The sequence below is a fragment of the Sorex araneus genome, chromosome 5 (genome assembly GCF_027595985.1).
Source record: "Sorex araneus isolate mSorAra2 chromosome 5, mSorAra2.pri, whole genome shotgun sequence".
In the NCBI taxonomy this organism is placed as follows: domain Eukaryota; kingdom Metazoa; phylum Chordata; class Mammalia; order Eulipotyphla; family Soricidae; genus Sorex; species Sorex araneus.
In genome coordinates this window covers 96,104,992-96,124,517 of record NC_073306.1, presented here as the reverse complement: position 1 = coordinate 96,124,517, position 19,526 = coordinate 96,104,992, and the positions used below count along the sequence as shown (strand labels likewise).

General features: G+C 41.1%; 1 protein-coding gene across 1 annotated transcript in view; it reads right to left on the bottom strand.

The window, feature by feature from the left end:
* Nucleotides 1-3,154: 3,154 nt before the first annotated feature.
* The window catches only part of SLC16A1 (solute carrier family 16 member 1), a 40,930-nt gene continuing 24,558 nt past the window's right edge, over nt 3,155-19,526 (bottom strand). The window contains exons 2-5 of the mRNA XM_055140155.1: nt 17,165-17,425; nt 12,530-12,673; nt 7,712-8,578; nt 3,155-4,948 (exon numbers count right to left, since the gene is read on the bottom strand). Of these exons, the coding sequence (XP_054996130.1) occupies nt 4,683-4,948; nt 7,712-8,578; nt 12,530-12,673; nt 17,165-17,381 (1,494 nt within the window). The 5' untranslated portion in view covers nt 17,382-17,425 and the 3' untranslated portion in view covers nt 3,155-4,682. The remainder of the gene's footprint in view (nt 4,949-7,711; nt 8,579-12,529; nt 12,674-17,164; nt 17,426-19,526) is intronic.

Below are 19,526 nucleotides of genomic sequence, written 5' to 3'. Positions count from 1 at the left end.
TTCCTTCCGACTGTGCTCTCCTCAGGACCTTAATAATCTTTCGCGAAGAGTAGTTCCAAACAATCCTCTGCAAGTAAGGCTCTACCTTGGGAATAATAACTCCTCCCCTGGCCAAGTATTATTAACTTTTCTCTTTTATAGCCAGGTGCTCATACTTAACTAACGCTTGCTCACACAAGCCTTTTCGAATCACCAACTCTCACAACCTTCAGGAAAACCCTAGGGGTTGTTATTAATTATTAACACCTTACAGGAGAAAAAATCCTGATGTTTACTTAGAGAGGGTAAGCCACTTGTTGGCGGTAACAGCTTCACTGTGAACTCAGCCAGCCCTCAGCGTTGAGCAACAAGTTGGCTGTGACCTCTTTGCTACATTCTCCTGATCTCTAACAAGTCAGGGAAAAGCCAGCCCTCAAGTTCATCTGAGGAGCAGTATCTTCTACCTGAGTTCATACTCCTCCTCCCAATTACTCTTCATCAAATGGTAATGTCGCTGCAGCCCAGACTGAGCAAAGAACTGGGTAACAGAATCGAAAGCCCTAAAGTCAGAACCACATTTTAGGAGAAAAACTTGGAAGTTCCCTTAGGTGCTTCTAAACTGAAGCAACTTGGTTTAATTGCTCACATCTGGGCACGCCAGGCCAAAGTTTGTGTTGTCTCTTCCTGTTAAGCCCTGAGTTTCATAATGACACAAGCCTATCATTAGTTTATTTCTTCATGTCTTCTAGGCAAATACCTGACCTGATAATAAAAACAAGCCATGTTGCGCAGGTGGACGTCTACTATAAACCCTTTCTCATTTTTCCAAGCCCAAAGAGGGGTAGCTGGAAAGAGCAGAGCAGGCAGGGTACTTGTCTTGCGTATAGTCGACCTACCTGGGTTTGATCCCTGGAATCACATAAGGTTCCAGGAGCCTCACCAGAAATGATCCTTAAGCACCTCTGGGTGTAGCCCAGAAATTTAAAAACAAAACAAAAAACAAAAAACAAAATAAAAGAAAAAAAAGTAGGGGCAGAGGGAAGCTTACCTGATTGTCCTTAGTCATTTGACAGGTAAAGCCTGATATAAACCAAATCTAATTTATCAACTGTGCTGAAGTTCAGAACAAGAAAACATCGGTTTATTCAAATATAATAAAGCGGGTCGAGACAAGTGCATGCTTTGCAAGCAGGGGGCCAAGTGCACCCCCTAGTACCACATGGTTTCTGAAGCACCGCCAGGAGAAGCCCCTCAGCTGAGAGCCAGGAGAATCTGCCCCTGACCACCACTGGGATTGGCCCCAAAACAAAAAAGGGTCAAGGTGCTTGGTTCTATTATTTTAAAGGATGAACCAGATGATGTTCCCGGCCCACAGTGACTAAGGGCTCCTTTTCTATTACATTCTTGTTTATACTGCCTATTTACTTGTTTTACTAAGGAATTGTGATTTACAGTACTATTAGTGGTAGTTTCAATTACACATCATTTTAACATCACACTGGTCAACAGGGTACCCAATTCTCTGCACCAAGGTCTGAAATGTCCCTCCCATTCCATACCCCCACCCAAGTGAAGGTTCTATGAACCAACTCTTCAGTTGTTGTTAGGTTTCTTTCTTCCTGTCTTTAGGGCCCACACAAGCAGTCATTCTGTATCTAGCCCATCTCTTACTCCTGGCTCTGTACTCAGGGGTGCTAGGTATTGAACCCAGGTCAGCTGTGCACAAGGGACTATCTCACTGGCTGTGTGACTGACTGTTAAGGAAGATGTCCTAGTATGTTTTGTTTCTGGATCACATTGCTATGCACAGGATTTACTCCTAGCTTTGTGTTCAGGGAAAATATATGCAGGACTAGTGACAGAATCCAGGTTGGCTATGTGCCAAAGCAAGCACCTTACTCATTGTACTATATTTGCAACCCCTGTTTTCAGTGTTGGCTATTACCAAAATTGATCTTGAATCAAAAAAATGCTCTACCACGGAGCCACATCTTCATCCCCTTAGTGGCTTAAATGTGGCTGCAATTCAACAACTGGGATGGGGGAAATAACCATATAAACTTGCTTAAAGGTTTTCAGTTTCGGTTTAGGGGCCACACCTAGCAGAGCTCAGGGATCACTCATGGCAGTCTCAGGGAGACCAAATGCAGTGGCAGAAATCAGACCAACACTGGCAAGCGAGCTAACCTTTGTAGTATATCTCACCAGCTCTAAGTATTGTGGGAGGAGAAGGGGAATGAAATCTCTTTGCTTTACTTATATTATTTCACCATGGGTAATCCTTAGAAAGGGCAAAGAACATAGAGGATATGGACATAACCTCCAGGAAAAGCCCAAAAGGAGGCAAGGACTATCAATCATATCAGGCTCTCCCTTTAAGATTCCCTCCTCCAACTGGCATAATCCTTAGGCTTTGAAAGGAATTTTTTTATTGATGCTTTCAGAGAGATGGTTTCAAAAATTTTCCTACTCTTTATCTTAAATAAGAGCGGAGATCATAGCTGGAAGACTGCTTCATGAGCGGAGGGGAGAAGGCAGATGGAATAGAGAAGGGATCACTAAGAAAATGATGGCTGGAGGAATCAGTTGGGATAGGAGATGCATGCTGAAAGTAGATAATGGACCAAACATGATGACCTCCCAGTGTCTGTGTTACAAGCCACAATGCCCAAAAGTAGAGAGAGAGTATGGGGAATATTGTCTGCCATGGAGGCAGAGGGAGGGTGGGAAAGAGGCGGTATACCTGGGATATCAGTGGTGGGGAATGTGCACTGGTGGAGGGATGGATGTTTGATCATTGTGAGATTGTAACCCAAACATGAAAGCTTGTAACTATCTCACGATGTTCAATTAAAAGAAAAAATTGAAAAAAAAAAGAGGGGAGAAAAATTAAAATAAAATGAGCCATGTACATTAAGTCATAATTGAATCAGTTGAATTAGAGTAAAATTTAATCTTGATAATGAAAATTAAAACACAGCAAGGTTTTTTCGTCAAGAAAATCAACACTGGTTCAGATACAGTAGAGGGCAGGAGGGAATTACTTTTCGTATAGTCAGCACTGCTTCAGTCCCCAGAACCGCAAGATTTCCTGAGCAAAGAGCCAGAGCAAGCCTGAGGGCTGCTGGGTACACCTGCCCTTAGCCACCAAAGTAAGAAAAGAGACATCTCAAGATACATTTCTTAAAAAACAAAACAACCAAAAAAAAAGTTTATTTGGAAAAGCCAGCTTCTTACACAAGGTTTTGTAACTATCCTTTCATTCGGTCAATACAATGATATTTTAAAATGCACTGAATATAATTTATTGAATATTATCATCCTGTCACAATTTAAAAGATATTAGGTTAAAAAATATTTACAGTTTTTATTCTGGTCTGTCCTCCCTCCTACTGTTACATGGAACTCATTACTTTTACAGGTAAGTGAACAGGGTCAAAATTCTTAGGTCTGTGTGGGGAGTAAGAATGTGTCTGATAAATTCTAAGCAAAACATAATTTTCTTTAAGGCTTTCTCAGAAAAGGAAAAGGAGTTGTTTAGTGAAACTAAGTACACCTAGAAAATTTCTCCCCAGTCTCGTCCTTATTTATTTACCTGAGCAAAAGCTCTCTGACCTCTTTAATCAACAAGCTTTGGGGAAAAACCCCAATCTGAGTATTTCACACGGAACTCTAAGCTAGAAGCAGATATAAATAGAATTAACCATGATTCAAAGGGGAAAAAAGTCCAGGAAAAGAAAAAAACAACTCACAGTTTGAGGTTTGGAAAAACCTAAATCCAGTCACCGTTTGAAATATGTCTACATTTACTTAGGTATGTTATATTTAATAAGGAGGCTCAAATTTATTATTTGGTATATTTTAATATAAATCTTTAACAATGAAAAAAATACTAAGCGATCCCAAAAGAGCAAAGCTCAATAACCCTCTACATGTGTATTTGAAAAGGGGAGCAAAATAGTCATCTAATGAAATTAGCTCTTCTTAAGTACTTGGACTCTAATAAGCATCCCAAGAAAATATACTGGAGGGATGATGATAAATGCAATGTTGTCTAGAATAGCCAAAAATTTCCAAAGTTTTATGATTTAAATTCCTAAATATATCACTAACAGGCACACGTGCCAAGCAATTATTGACGTTACAAATATTTCAATAACCCCTAATTTCCAACCAGTATTTCTACTCATAATCTTCCAGTGACAATGTCTGGCAATATAATACAAATAACAAGGAAGCAAGATTAATTTTAGACTTGCCTCAAACAATTTAGGTATTTTCCTTTTAATGCAAGACTTAAAATAGATGAATTTAGCAGAATGGTTTAAAAAGTTAAGGCTCCCTAAAGAGTTCTAAAGACTAAAACTTAAGGCACATATCTTCATGACACTGCTGAAAGCTAAGGTTAACCAAAAAAAAAAAAAAAAAAAAAAAAGGAAGGAAGGAAGAAAGAAAAAGAGAAAGAGAGAAAGAAAGACATCCTCCCCTCATACTTTGCCATTCAATCCCTCCAGAAAGGATACAATATTTTTAATTCAGGCTATTGGTAACAAGGTGAAACAAAAACTCAATGAACATCTAGTATGATTACCACACCAGTCCACATTTTACATTGAGCACCACTGGTAGATTACAGGCCAGTAGAATATTTCAGATATCTTGGATCATAAGCTGCTGCATTTATCCCTCAATAACCCCCAAGTTCAAACTGGACTCCCCTCCTTGGGACCACTTTTTGTGCTTATCTGCTCTAGAGATTCTGTTGCATTGGCAACTTTTGGTTTCTCAACAACATCTATACTGGTTTCCTCTTCTTTACTTTCTTCTTTTTTCTCTGCTTTTTGTTCTTTTGCTGTAAGCCGGTAGTTGATTCCCATGCCAACAAACAGATAGAGGCCTGCGAAAATTAGAATTATACCACATACCCAGTATGTGTATTTGTAGTCGCCATATATGTCATTGAGACGACCTAAAGGAATTAAAAAAAAAAAAAGTATGGGTAAAAAGTAGACATGTATACCCTTTCCCAAATAAAACCTAACTAAGAAAGATGACAGAAACTTAATCCCCAAGAAGCAACAATAGACAAATTATTCTAAAGGAAGTGTTCAATTTGATTTGATCTTCGGATTGTGATGTTACACTTGATTGTGGATGACTATTATTCTGGAAAATTTGAATTGGAAAAGCCCTAGAGATAACTTCAAATTTCATGGAAAAACTAGCTCAAGAGAGGTTTGAGGAATCTTACCTGAAGTAAGAGCTAATTTCAGTCTTCCAGGAAGAGGGTTTTATCCCTGACATCAAAGCGTTCTTTTTTCAATTTTTGGGCCACACCTGGCAATGCTCAGGGCTTAGTTCTGGGTCTGCACTCAGAGATCACTCCTGGCGGCTTGGGGACCACAGAAGATGGAGGGGATCAAACCTGGGTTGGCTGCGTATAAGACAAACACCCTACTTGCTGTACTATCTCTCCTGTCCCATACAAATGCTTTTTTAAACTCTGGCTATCATTCACTTGGCCGTATTTACTGATCTACATACTCCAGGCACCAGGTCAGCTAGGCCCTGAGGATAAGAGATACCAACCATAGTTCAGTGGAGGAGAGATGTTAATCAAAGGCACACAGAAACAGTGTCAAGTGTTCCAAGGTTTGAAAGCAGACATACAGGGTGTTGGGACCTGGAAGTAGGTCAGGAAAGCTCCTAAAAGTGTGAATTAAGCCAAGGCTTACACAGACATTGGAAGCTGTGCAGAAGAAAAAAGAATCCAGGCAGGAACAGCAAGAGAGCAGCTGTGGGAAGCAGAGGGTGTAAGAAGGGCTATACTGCTGGGGTGGAGAGCAACAGGCAAGTGGAGGCGAGCGGCAGAAGAAGGGAGGCGGGTCCAGCCCTGCAGAGCCTCGGAGGCCTTACTGGGGAACTTCCTTTTCAATCCAAGAATGAGGAAAACAACTAGAGTTTTAAGAGACTGAAGACTTGCTGGAGGGGACTTGAGTAAACCAGTGTAAAGAGGACCACCAGGAGCAGCCAGACAGGAGCCAAGGGGGGGGCAGGAGGGAGCAGCTGTGCTAGCGAAATGTGGATCAGAGAACTGATCTGAAAAGGTGAGAACTGGAAGAACGTGGGACTGACTAACTGGAGAGAGGAGAAAAAGAGCAGGCGTTTTCAAAATAAATAAATCTTGGGGCCAGAGAAATAGTAAGCCCTTTGTGTCCCTTACTTCACAATGTCTAACCTCAAAAGCCTGAGTTTTACCCAGACAAAGTAGAAATTATTGTCATATTTTGTATTAATAATTAAAAATTTATATTAGAGAATAAAACACAAAACACTATGGTCATGAGTTTGATTGTGGGTAAGTGCTTTTGATTTTAGAACCCTCTTTTTTTTTTTTTAATTTGTAAAAGGACACTACAAAAGAACGCAAAGTACCATTCATACAGACTTGTGAAACGACACGATATATCAAACTATTCGAACAGCCCCTGGTGCCCTGGTCGCTATTAGTACTTTAAATGCTGAGATAAATTTCACAATTAAAACAAAACCACCAGGACGAGCAGATGCCTAAAATGCTAGAACATATGCTTTGCTTTGCATGCCAGTCTAGGGTTCGATCCCTGGCACTACATGGTCTATGGAGTATTTTTAGAAGAAAACCCTGAGCACTGGTGGGCAATGAGAAGATGTCCCTCTCCCCATTACTAATAGTTATGGCTCCCAAACAAAAAAAAAATTAAGCGAAACCACCAATACTAGGGGCCAGTGTGATAGCTCAATGGGCTGAAACTGCCCTGCATGCAGGCCTGGCCAATGTCTGTGTGCCACATGGTGCCCTGAGTACCAACGTAGGAATGACCTCAAGCATTGCCAGGTGCGGCCCCAATCTTAAATTACTGAAAGTATTTTTAATTTATTTATGTTTTGGGGTTACACTTGAGGATGTTTAGGGGTGACTTCAGGACTAATTCAGGAATTAGTCCTGGCAGAGCTCAGGGAACCACAAGGGATGTCGAGGATTGAACCCAGATTGGTTTTGTCCTAGGAAAATGCCTTACCCACTATACTAATAGTATTTATTTTTGGTTTTTGGGTCACACTCAGCAATGAATGCTCAGGACTTACTCCTGGCTCTGCACTCAGGGATCACTCCTGGTAGTGCTGGGGGGCCATATTGGATGCTGGGAATCAAACCCCTGTCAGTTGCATGTAAGACAACCACCCTGCCCATTGTACTATTACTCTGGCCCAACATAGTCTGTATTCTTTTTCTTTTTGTGCCACACCCGGAATGCTTAGGGGTTACTCCTGGCTCTGCAATCAGGAATGACTCCTGGTGGTGCACATTGAAGAAGCTGGGAATTGAACCTGGCTTGACCTGGTGCAAGGCAAGCACCCAACCCGCTGTACTATCTCTATAGCTCTCCACTGATAGTATTTTAAAGATGGAAAGTATATGCCACTCGAAACATGCAGTGCCAGGACTGCACCTAAGCTGGCGGTGTGTGTCATGTGTCATATATAGGCCCCAGGCCACTCTGTTCCCACATACTCATTCATAACTTTATGGACCCCACTTTAGCTTGATGGCTTACTTTAACTCAATTCTATGAACAATTTGAGCAAAAATGCCATCACTGAGGGAATGGAAATGAGAAAGGCTTGCTTGAACCGCTTCTTACTCCTGTCACTGTCTACGGAACCATCGAGATGGAGAGCCATACTATACCTAACAGCGGTGGCCCCAGGAGCACAGGGCAGCATTCCACAATGGTCACCAATCCCACAGCACTGGAGAATCTCTGCGGTCCCACGAGGTCCATCAGTGTTTCAAATAGTACTGAGCTGAGCCATCCAAATGCAAATCCAAAGAATCCCGCGTAGATACAGAACTCAACATACGTTGAGCATAAAGGTGCTAGCAGATGACACGCTCCATTTGCAACAATAGAAGCAGCAAAGAAGTACTGGACTCGTGGTCTTATCCATTTTGTGTTGGCTACTAGCCCCATCGATGGTCTGGCTACCATGTCAACAAAAGCAAGAATGGAAAGAAGGAAGGCAGCCTTCTCGCTTGAGAAATGCTTACTCTTTCCATAGTTACTAAGAAAGACCAAAGGAGTAAATAGTCCAAAGAACATGAGCACATTTCCAGAGAGATATAACAAAAATCCTCTGTGCTTGAACAGAGAGAAGTCCAGGAATTTATTAATGGTTTGGAAGAATGACTGTTTCTCTGCTTTGGGGTTTCCTCCAATAAGATCTGTATTCACATCGCCTGGCCCTTTACTTGCCTCAGATTTTCCAGCTTCCTGAAGAGGTTCTTTGGACCCCTCTTTCCCTACTTTGGCTGGTTTTGGCCCAATTGGTCTCATGAGAGATCCAGCTACACAACAGTTCAGCAATAAGCCCCCAAGAATCAGGAAGCTTCCTCTCCATCCATAAATACCAAAGAAAACCTGGTTGAGGGGGGCTAGGGTCGAGAGAAACACCGGGCTGCCTGCCATGGCCAGTCCATTTGCCAGTGGTCTCTTCTTGTAGAAATACTTGCCAATCATGGTCAGAGCTGGATTCAAGTTGAAGGCAAGCCCAAGACCTGGTGGGATGGGCAAAGAAGTGTTATAAATCAAAATAATGTCAGAAATATATTTGGAATTAAATTAACAGATGCATATAAAAAATTAAGACATGTACACATTAAAGGATAAAAAAGAACCCATTATAATAGCATATACTCACAAGTATTTGAAATATAAGCTCTAAAACTTTTTTTTTTTTTTGCTTTTTGGGTCACACCCAGCGATGCTCAGGGGTTACTCCTGGCTTTGCACTCAGGAATTACTCCTGGCGGTGCTTGGGGGACCATATGGGATGCCGAGGATCGAACCCGGGTTGGCCGCGTGCAAGGCAAACGCCATACAGCACTCAATAAATGTGTGTGTGTGTGTGTGTGTGTGTGTGTGTGTGAGAGAGAGAGAGAGAGAGAGAGAGAGAGAGAGAGAGAGAGAGAGAGAGAGAGAGTGTGTGTGTGTGTGTGGTTTTTGGGTCACACCTGGCTGGGCTCAGGGGGCGTCAGGATTTGAATCTGGGTTAGCTGCATGCAAATCAAGCAAGTGCTTTAACCACTATACTATCTCTCTGGTTCAAAATGAATTCTTTTAATTAATACTGCTTTATTATTTGAAAGTAACTTTAGCCAAATTTATCAAAATTACCCAAAGTATCATCATAATAACCAGTGAAGATTGTTAAGTAGACTATTATATAAAAATCAAATTTTTCAGTAATATAGATAAAAATTCCATTCATAATAGCACCCAAAACTAAAAACTATTTTTTACATTTATTTTTAATTTTTTTATAAGGGAGTTCACAAAATTTGATTATATTTAATATTCAAACATCAACCCCACCACCATTACACCTTCCCACCACCAATTTGGGTTGTTTCCATCCTAAACCCCAATCCCTGTTCCAAAGTAGAACCGAAATACTATATTACTTTTGTATTGTTTGTTATGAAAAACTGCTGAAAATGCTACAAAAAGGTATCCATAGAGGAAAGAGTATGAAGACTATTCTATTTTGGCAGGGGCCATTAAGACCTTCTATAAGATATCACTAAAATGTTGTTAATGGTTGAGCCTTGTGAACTTTCGCATATGTATCTGTAAAAAAAATATACATATTTATATATTTCCCTCTATAATTGGTTGCCTACTATTTGAACCCCATCAATCGTGGTGCAGTACTCTTGGAGTATGCATAGGTGTGTCTTATGATGTGTTGAGAGGCTGCATTCCAGCAGCACGGTCTAAGAATACATTAATTCATGTGTGAGGCTCAGTCGGAGAGTGTGGGGAGCAGCCTTGAGCAAGACGGCAGTTGAGTTCTGGAGTTTTTCAGCTGCTGGGGATGGGTCCCTTGGGGCGGGGAGGCCTCTCACCTGCCCTACTCTAGGGCACCCAGAGTGAAACAGCCTGGTGCAGGCTCTGGTGGCATGCTATGGCGAGCGTCATGTTATGCTCCCTTCCGGGAGAGAGGGACATGCGATCTGAATGGTGGACAATAATGAGATTATCTGGCGCCAGCCACAGATGGCTTATGGGCATGCCTGCTGGTTTGCCGGGGACAGGGTGAAACGGGCAGGGGATCTCCACTTCTGGTAAAATTAATTTATATGATTACAATTGTGTAATTTCCTGAGTATCAGAGAACTAAAAATGATACACATATATAATTAAAGTTTTGGGATAATAACATACACTACTATGAAGATGCCCTTCCTGGCCCAATCTTGCTCCGAACCATTTATTTTTTACTTATAAAGAAACAGTCAGTCACTCTCAGTATATAGTATGACAGTCTAATTTGTTGCTCTTTCCCACAGTATCTAGAATAGTACATTTCATGTGATTCTTCCTCAGTAAATATTTGATGAATGAATAAATGTGCAAAGGCACAAACTAACCATGTGGGAACAAAGAGAGCTCTATTTTTTCTCATTTTATAACAAAAGTTCTCATCCTTTAAGAAGTTTCAATGTAAGTAACAAAAGAGGGGTATATATTAAAGTGTATGTAGGCAATAGGGTTGGAGTATAGCTCAGTAAATTAAGCCCTTCATATATGAAGCCCTGGGTTTGATTACAAGTACCACCACACACACACACACACACACACACACACACACACACACACACACACACACACACACACACACACGGGGACAGGGCAGGAGGGAAAAAAAAAGAAACGAGAAAAGTTTAATTTCGGAGTGCAGAAGTTTCTAGGACTATACTAGACCAAAATCATGAGTTTTAAGTACATAATGCATAAAAACTATGCATGTTTAATGTAGAAAATATTCAATTAAAACTTTTTATTGTGGATTTTGGATCACCCCAGAAGTGCTAAAGGGCTCAAGTGCTTGGGGGGCCAATTAGATGCCAGGGTGAATCCAGGACTCCGACATGGAAAACATCTGTGCTATTCTGTTGCGTTTTCTCTCCAGCTCCTAAATGAAAATATTTTTAAGGCTAGAAGGTACAAAGATCAAGGTGATAGTCTAGCATGTGCCTGTCACTGTGATTTTGGTTCAAACCCAGGCACCACATATGGTCTCCTAGCACTGCCAGGTTTTGTCCCTGCAGCCAGGTGTCGTCTCTGGGAATCTTAAGAATGTGGTTCAAAATAAACAAAAATTGTAACATTTAAAAAATAAATGTCAATAACAAAATAATTGGGAATACATATTTCTCCACACATGTTCACAGCATTATTCACAATACCTGAACATCTAAGCAACCTTAAATGTAGAAGTAACTTAGTACACCAAGCACCTCTGAGAATGACTCAACTTAGGAGTAGCCCTGGATCACTGCCAGGTGTGGCTCCCCAAACAAACAAAATAGTCTTGGAACTGGGTGGATGTGGCAATGACTTTAAATTGATGTTATGTATATTTTAATGCAGTTTTATATAAGGTATTAACTTGGAAAAATAACTATCCCATGCAAAAGTTATTATTATTGACTATGGGGTCATATCTAGGGGAGCTCCTGGCTCTGTGTTACAGATCACTCTTGGTGGGCCTGGGGGTACTATGTGGGGTGCTGCTGATTGAACTGGCTACATGCAAGGCAAGCTCTCTATTCACTGTACTAGTGCTCCAGCCCTACACAACTATTACTATATACTGTGGTGGAACTAAAAATGAACATAACTTTTCCAAAGGGCAATTTAGTTTGTACATATGGGGGAAAAAAAATAAGAGGCAATCCCACAGTTTATCATAAAAAAATATTAATGCTCACAATGGATTATTAATGCAGTACTATTTAATAAAACACTTTAAAAAAAGGAATAAAACCACTTGAGATTTTATTGAATAAGAGATTAGCACTGATGTCCCATTGTTCATCGATTTGCTCAAGCGGGCACCAGTAACCTCTCCATTGTGAGACTTGTTGTTACTGTTTTTGGCATATTGAATATGCCTTGGGTAGCTTGCCAGGCTCTGCCATGCGGGCGGGATACTCTCGGTAGCTTGCCGGGCTCTGAGAGGGAATGAGGAATCGAACCCAGGTCCGATGCGTACAAGGCAAATGCCCTACCCACTGTGCTATTGCTCCAGTCTGAATAAGAGATTAAAAATATCAAAATATTTTAATGATAAGTGCTTATAATCTGTTATTATAAGTCACTGTCATCCCGTTGCTCATTTGATTTGTTCGAGTGGGCACCAGTAACGTCTCTCATTGAGAGACTTATTGTTACTGTTTTTGGCATATCCAATACACATGGGTAGCTTGCCAGGCTCTGCCGTGCGGGCTCCATACTCTCAGTAGCTTGCTGGGCTTTCCGAGAGGGGTGGAGGAATCGAACACAGGTCGGCCTCGTGAAAGGCGAAAGCCCAACCGCTGTGCTATCGCTCCAGCCCGTTATTATAAGTAATAACTAAAATTTTTTAACTGAAATTTTTCTACTACTCTTAAATTTATGTATTAATAGCTGTCCAAAATAACAACATATCAATAGCAACGCACCTCCAATGACTCCGACACACAAGTATAGCTCCTGCACAGTGTTGCAGAAAGACGCTGCAATCAGGCCACTGCCAGCCAGGCAGCCGCCTGCCATCATGACTGGACGACTGCCATATTTATTCACCAGGATACTGCTGATGGGACCTAGAAGATAATAAAAATCTTAGTAGGGGAAATGAATCTACTCCCTCACATCTACATAAAGCTTCAAGGATGCCAATCCTCTAAAATAACAGAGGAGTAGGTGGTGTTGGAACAATACATGGATAAAAAAAATACAATTAATAGTGTTGTAAATCATGGTACCTCAATAAAAATGGTAAAGGGAATAAAAGCCTGCCTTAAAGTATAGGACATGCTATGAAATTATCTGATTAATTTCATTCCTGGTGCTGCCATGAGGCTAGCAAAATCACGGCAACTCTGCTGTCTGTGATCTTTGTCACAAGTGATTTCTAGTTGCACTGAAGTCAGGTGTGTGTAAATATCACAAGTATTTTGCACTTCCTGATGCAATCCCCAGAAAACACTGCATCTATTTATTTATTTCTAGTTTGAGGGCCATAGCAAGGGTGCCTGGGGTTACTCCAGGCTCTGTGCTTAGGACCTGGGCCTTAAAAAATTTTTGTTTTGTTTTGCTTTTTGGATCACATCTGGTGATGTTCAGAGGTTGCTCCTGGCTGTGCACTCAGGAATTACTCCTGGCAGTGCTTGGGGGACCATATGGAATGCCAGAGAACCCGGATTAGCCACGAGCAAGGCAAACGCCCTACCTCCCGTAATATTGCTCCAGCCCCTTAAAAAATTCTTTTGACATTCTAAGTTACTTTATGAAAACAGCGGGTCTGGAGAGAGTGTTCAAGGAGTTGGAGTGCATGCTTTGCATGCAGGAGGCCCAGGTTTGATCTTTAGCATATTAACACTGCCAGGAATGACTCCTGAGTATCAAGCCAGAAACAAGAGCAATGCTGGGTGTGACAGCCCCAACAAAGGAACATATTAAAATCATAGCTGGAGGGCTGGAGCGATAGTACAGTGGGTAGGGCCTTTGCCTTGCATGCGGCAGACTTGGGTTCAATCCCTGGCATCCCATATGGTTCCCCCAGCACTGCCAGGAGTAATTCCTGAGTGCAGAGCCAGAGTAACCCCTGAGCATTGCTGGGTGTGACCCAAAAAGAAAAAAAAAAGCCATAGCTGGTTTAGAGGTCATTTAAATTTAGCTTATATAGGTGAAACCACCAAATACTATTTGGAACTCAAAACACTGTTCAAAGTGTGGCCCAAAAGCACAAGTTAAAAGATTATGACAGTTGTAGAGGAAATTCCTAGGGGACATAACACTTTAGAGCCAATCAAAACAATTCATTTTGTAAAAATTCTTCCACAAAGCTCCTGAGAGGCAATTTTTCAGTTATTTTAGGAAGGATGACCCAAATTAGCTATCATTAAAAATAGAGAAGGACTATTAAAGCACAAATGCAGAGAAATGTGCTAGCTATCTGAGTGAGAACAAAGAAGAAACTGTTCCCCAAAGAAAAGTCATGTGCAATTAGTATAACTGACATCATTTACTTTAGATGAGAAACACAAGTGGCTGTGAAGCTCTGATTTGTCAAGCTTAAAGATACAAGCACCTGGGACAATATTTAAGCCAATTTCTTCAAGACATTATTGTCAAAATTTGTTTAGAAACTTGGCAGATACCATGTAAGATCTCAAAATCACTGTTGCACTGAAGTCAGATAATGTTCAAAGTCTCTTCTGATTTCTCTGAAATTACTTTAAAAACTACTACAGTTTAGCATTTATATTCTTCTAAAAAGCACTTAATAAACAAAACTGGTAATGTTTATAATTTTTTTTTTTTTTTTTTTGCTTTTTGGGTCACACCCAGCGATGCTCAGGGGTTACTCCTGGCTTTGCACTCAGGAATTACTCCTGGCGATGCTTGGGGGACCATATGGGATGCCGGGGATCGAACCCGGGTCGGCCGCGTGCAAGGCAAACGCCCTACCCGCTGTGCTATCACTCCGGCCCAATGTTTATAATTTAGAAGGCACAAATAACAGACAAAATCAGGAATGTTTACAATTTGGAAGGCACAAAGTATATACATTGGGAAAAAAGTCTTTCAGCTCTTGTTTCCTGTTATCCTGTTCATCTCTCTACAGTGAGCATGTTATCCTTCTGTGACATGCTATGAAATTATCTGATTAATTACATCAAATACTTATTCCTATTTTAGTGTTTATGTTATTCTCTCAATAGGGTAACCTTGCAAAGGTAGGGATCAGTATCAATTCTCTTCATTACTCATAACACATAACCCTGTTGGGTAATTTGTGTTCAATAAATACTGAGTGAAAATATCCCCAGTATAAAAACTTACGGCTATTTGTTGGTGAAATAGGCTTTTTATACAAATAAAGTGGTATACATTAAATTATCCAAGGCATTAAACTGTTATCAAAATTAAGATTAACAGAAGTAAAATCTTGGGTAAAGAAGAAAGGTTGGTGAGATAACTTCGGAAAGGGTTGGGGGAATAACTTCGGAAACTTTTGTCACGGACAAGCTTTGCAGGAAAGAGCTTTGGTTTGATCTTAACAGAAACAGGAGGCTGTCATATACCTGAGTTTGGAATCCCTACTTAGCAGGGATCATTCCTGGTGGGCTTGGAGGACCACGTGGGGTGCCAGTGACTGAACCTGGATCAGCCGTGTGCAAGGCAAGCACCCTAACTGCTATACCATCTTTCTGGACATTTGCCTTTAAAACAAAATTTGTTTTCTCTCTCCCCCTCCCTCTCCCTCTCTCTCTTCCTCTCTGTGCCACACACAGCAGTGCTCAGGGCTTACTCCTGTCTTTGAGTCAGGGACTACTCCTGGCAGACTCAGGAAGCTATATGAGGTGCCAGGGATCAAACTCAGGTTACCCACATGCAAGGCAAGTACCCTACTCCTATATTATCTCTCCAGCCCAACATAGGGTATTTAAAATAATGTTAAATAAGCAATTTACGCTCCACAATTCTTGTACATGTCAAATAACACAGAAAGAGGAAATAAATCTCCTGTTTGTTTTGGGGACATGCCCAGTGGATGCAGGGGACTGACTTAATCTGATGCAGGGGAAGAATCTGGGCCAGCTGACTCCAAGACAAGAGCCCTACCCACTGTACTATCTTTCTAGTCCAGGAGAAAATAAACTACCAAAACTTTGTGCTTAGGGTATAGCTGAAATGATTTTATAACTCATCACAAAGAACAAGGAGTTAGTTTTATTTTTTATTTTTATTTATTTATTTTTGCTTTTTGGGTCAAACCTGGTGATGCACAGGGGTTACTCCTGGCTCTGCACTCAGGAATTACCCCTGGCGGTGCTCAGGGGACCATATGGGATGCTGGGATTCGAACCCGGGTTGGCTGCGTGCAAGGCAAACGCCCTACCCGCTGTGCTATTGCTCCAGCCCCAAGGAGTTAGTTTTTTTTTTTTTTTTTTGCTTTTTGGGTCACACCTGGCGATGCACAGGGGTTACTCCTGGCTCTGCACTCAGGAATTACCCCTGGCTGTGCTCAGGGGACCATATGGGATGCTGGGATTTGAACCTGGGTCGGCCGCGTGCAAGGCAAACGCCCTACCCGCTATGCTATCACTCCAGCCCCAAGGAGTTAGTTTTAATTCTAACATGAAGAGATGATTTGTTTTTGTGGCACGTGGGGCAATACTTAGGGGCTACTCCTGGCTCTGAGGCTGGGGTCACTCCCAGTGGTGCTTGGGGAAACTAGGCAGTGTAGGGTGCTAGGGCCTGAGTGCAGGCCTCCCACATGCAAAGAATGTGATCTAGCCAGTTGAGCTCCAGCTCCCTGGCTCCCACGAAAAATTGTTTCTGGAGACTGACCTATGCTCCTCAGGTTGGGCTGCCTTTTTAAAAAAATTCTCAAAACAGGGGCCGGAGCGATAGCACAGCGGGTAGGGCGTTTGCCTTGCACGCGGCCGACCCGGGTTCGATCCCCAGCATCCCATATGGTCCCCCAAGCACCGCCAGGAATAATTCCTGAGTGCAGAGCCAGGAGTAACCCCTGAGCATGGCTGTGTGTGACCCAAAAAGAAAAAAAAAAAAATCTCAAAACATTCATTTTTATTGACAATAATGTTGCAATATCATTTATTTATGCTGATGTCAAATCTAGTGGAGAGCACCAAGGAAAAACCAGTTGTATTTTGTGAGCATCTAAAAGCTCAATGCTATAGAGTTTGCAAATCAGGATTCTTCACAATTTTTTTTTTAATTTCAGAATATTAGAGAACAAATAGCAAAAGTTGTCATTGCTAATGAGAAGGAAAAACAACACTAAACATAAAACTTCAGGAAATAACATTTTGAAATACCTCCTGAATAAGCTCCCCCACCAATAAAGTTTTTTGGGTTACGAATCTGGCAGTGCTCAGGGGACCATAATGGGATACTGGAATTGAACAGGGGTCAGCAACATGCAAGGCAAGTACCTTAACCCCTGTACTCTTTGGCTCTAATGAGAAATTATGAAAGAAGTCACTTCTCAGGACATGTGCAAAAAGAAGTCTCTGGCTACTTAATGAAAATTAAAACAGCACACCTAAGTGGGTACTTACCTCCCCCATACATGACAGCTAGCATGATAGAAGATATCCATGACACTTCACTGGTGGTGGCATTGAATATACCTTCAATTTCTTTGAAGAACACAGTAATAGATTTGGCAAATGCATAAGAGAAGCCAATGGAAATGAACGCTCCAACTACAACTGCCCACCCCCAGCCTCCATCTGGGGGGGTATATCCGACTGGACCTCCAACCGCTGGTGGCATTTTAAGTGTAGATGAATTCCACAATACAGCTCAAATCCAAATATCTGAAAATATAAAATTAAATATAAAATATAAATATATATTTATATTCAGATATAAACTATCTGAAGGATATAAAATTATAAATCATATAAAATTATATAAGATTAAAATAGTATGTCAACAATAAATCACTCTTACCCACAAAGCACTCCTACCCTTTATACCAAGCTCTCAAGTAACAAATTTGTTTTCAAGTTCACTAGACATCTTCTGAAGACATTAGCAGACAAAGTCTTTTTTTGTGTATGTGAAGTAAAATAGATTTTATTGAACCTATTTAGAAAGATGTGAGGAGAGAAGGAGGGAACATAGGCTTCTTCAGAGTTGAAAAAAGCAAGCAAAGAAACAGACACAAGCAAGAGAGTAAGTGTTCAAGGGAGAACACAAACTTGAAGAGCAAGTGAAAGCCTGAGGACAATGTTTTTAGCCTCTGGTTTTTAGCAGCTTAAAAAAAATAGATATTTACCACTTAAGAAATAGTAACTAGGGGACTGGACTATAGCACAGCGGGTAGGGCGTTTGCCTTGCATGTGGCCAACCCGGGTTCGATTCCCAGCATCCCATATGGTCTCCCGAGAACCACCAGGAATGATTCCTGAGTGCAAAGCCAGGAGTAACCCTGAACATTGCTGGTTTGACCTAAAAAGCAAAAACAACAACAACAACAACAAACAAACAAAGAAACAGTAACTAGAAGCTGGAGAGAGTACAGTAAAGAGTAAAGAGTAAAATGAAAGGAATTATACACTATTTTGCGGATAAACAAAAAACTCAGGAACTTCATAGACTCTAAACCAAACCTAAAAGAAGGTCTAAAGGGGCTATTATAAGACAAGAAAAACCCCTACAAGCACAACAAACATGTACAGAAAGATGGCACAAAACCCTATGACAATAATCTCTCTCAATGTCAATGGTCTTAATTCACCAATTAAGAGACACAGACTGGCAAAATGGATTCAGAGACTGAACCCAACATTCTGTTGCCTGCAAGAAACACATCTGAATAGCCAGAACAAACACCGACTCAAAGTCAAAGGATGGAAAACAATCCTGCAAGCAAACAACTCCCTCAAAAAAGATGGGGTGGCTTTACTAGTATCAGACAACATAGACTTCAGGTTGAAACAGATTAGAAGGGATAGTGAAGGCCACTTTTTATTAATCAAGGGATATGTACAGCAGGAAGAAATCACACTTCTAAATGTGTACGCACCCAATGAGGGACCAGCTAAATACCTACAACAGCTGCTAACAGACCTTAAGAAGGACATTGTGGGCAACACAATAGTAGTTGGAGACTTCAACACCGACCAATCACCTCTGGACAGATCAAGAAGATTAAAACTCACCAAGGAAATACTGGCTTTGAAGGAAGAAATAGAAGGGAGAGGGCTAATAGATCTATACAGGGCTCTATATCCAAAAAAAGGGGAATACACATTCTTTTCCAGTGCACATGGAACATTTTCGAGAATAGACCATGCGCTGGACCACGCAACATACCTCAACAGAATCAACAAAATAGACATTGTACCAGCTATCTTTTCAGACCAGGATGCACTGAAAATAGAAGTTAATCATGGACAGATGCAGAAAACTAAATCAAACACCTGGAAATTAAGTAGCTCGATGTTGAACAATGAGTGGGTCAGGAAGGAAATCAAGGAAGAAATCAAAAAGTACCTGGAAACAAATGAGAATGAAGATACGAGCTACCAGAACCTGTGGGACACAGCTAAAGCTGTTTTAAGGGGAAAATTTATAGCTCTGCAAGCATATTTCAGGAAGGAAGAAAGGGCCCGCATAAATAACTTGACTTCACAGCTCAAGACCTTAGAAAAGGACCAACAAAGGAGCCCAAACCAGGCAGAAGGAAAGAGATAATAAAACTTAGAGCAGAAATTAACGACAGGGAAACCCAAAAGACAATCCGAAAGATCAATGAAACCAAGAGCTGGTTCTTCGAGAAAATAAATAAGATTGATAAACCACTAGCAAGACTCACAAAAAAAGAGAGAGAGAGAACCCTTATAAGCCGAATCAGAAATAAAAGGGGGACATCACAACAGAAATCAAAGAAATTCAAAAGATCATCAGAGA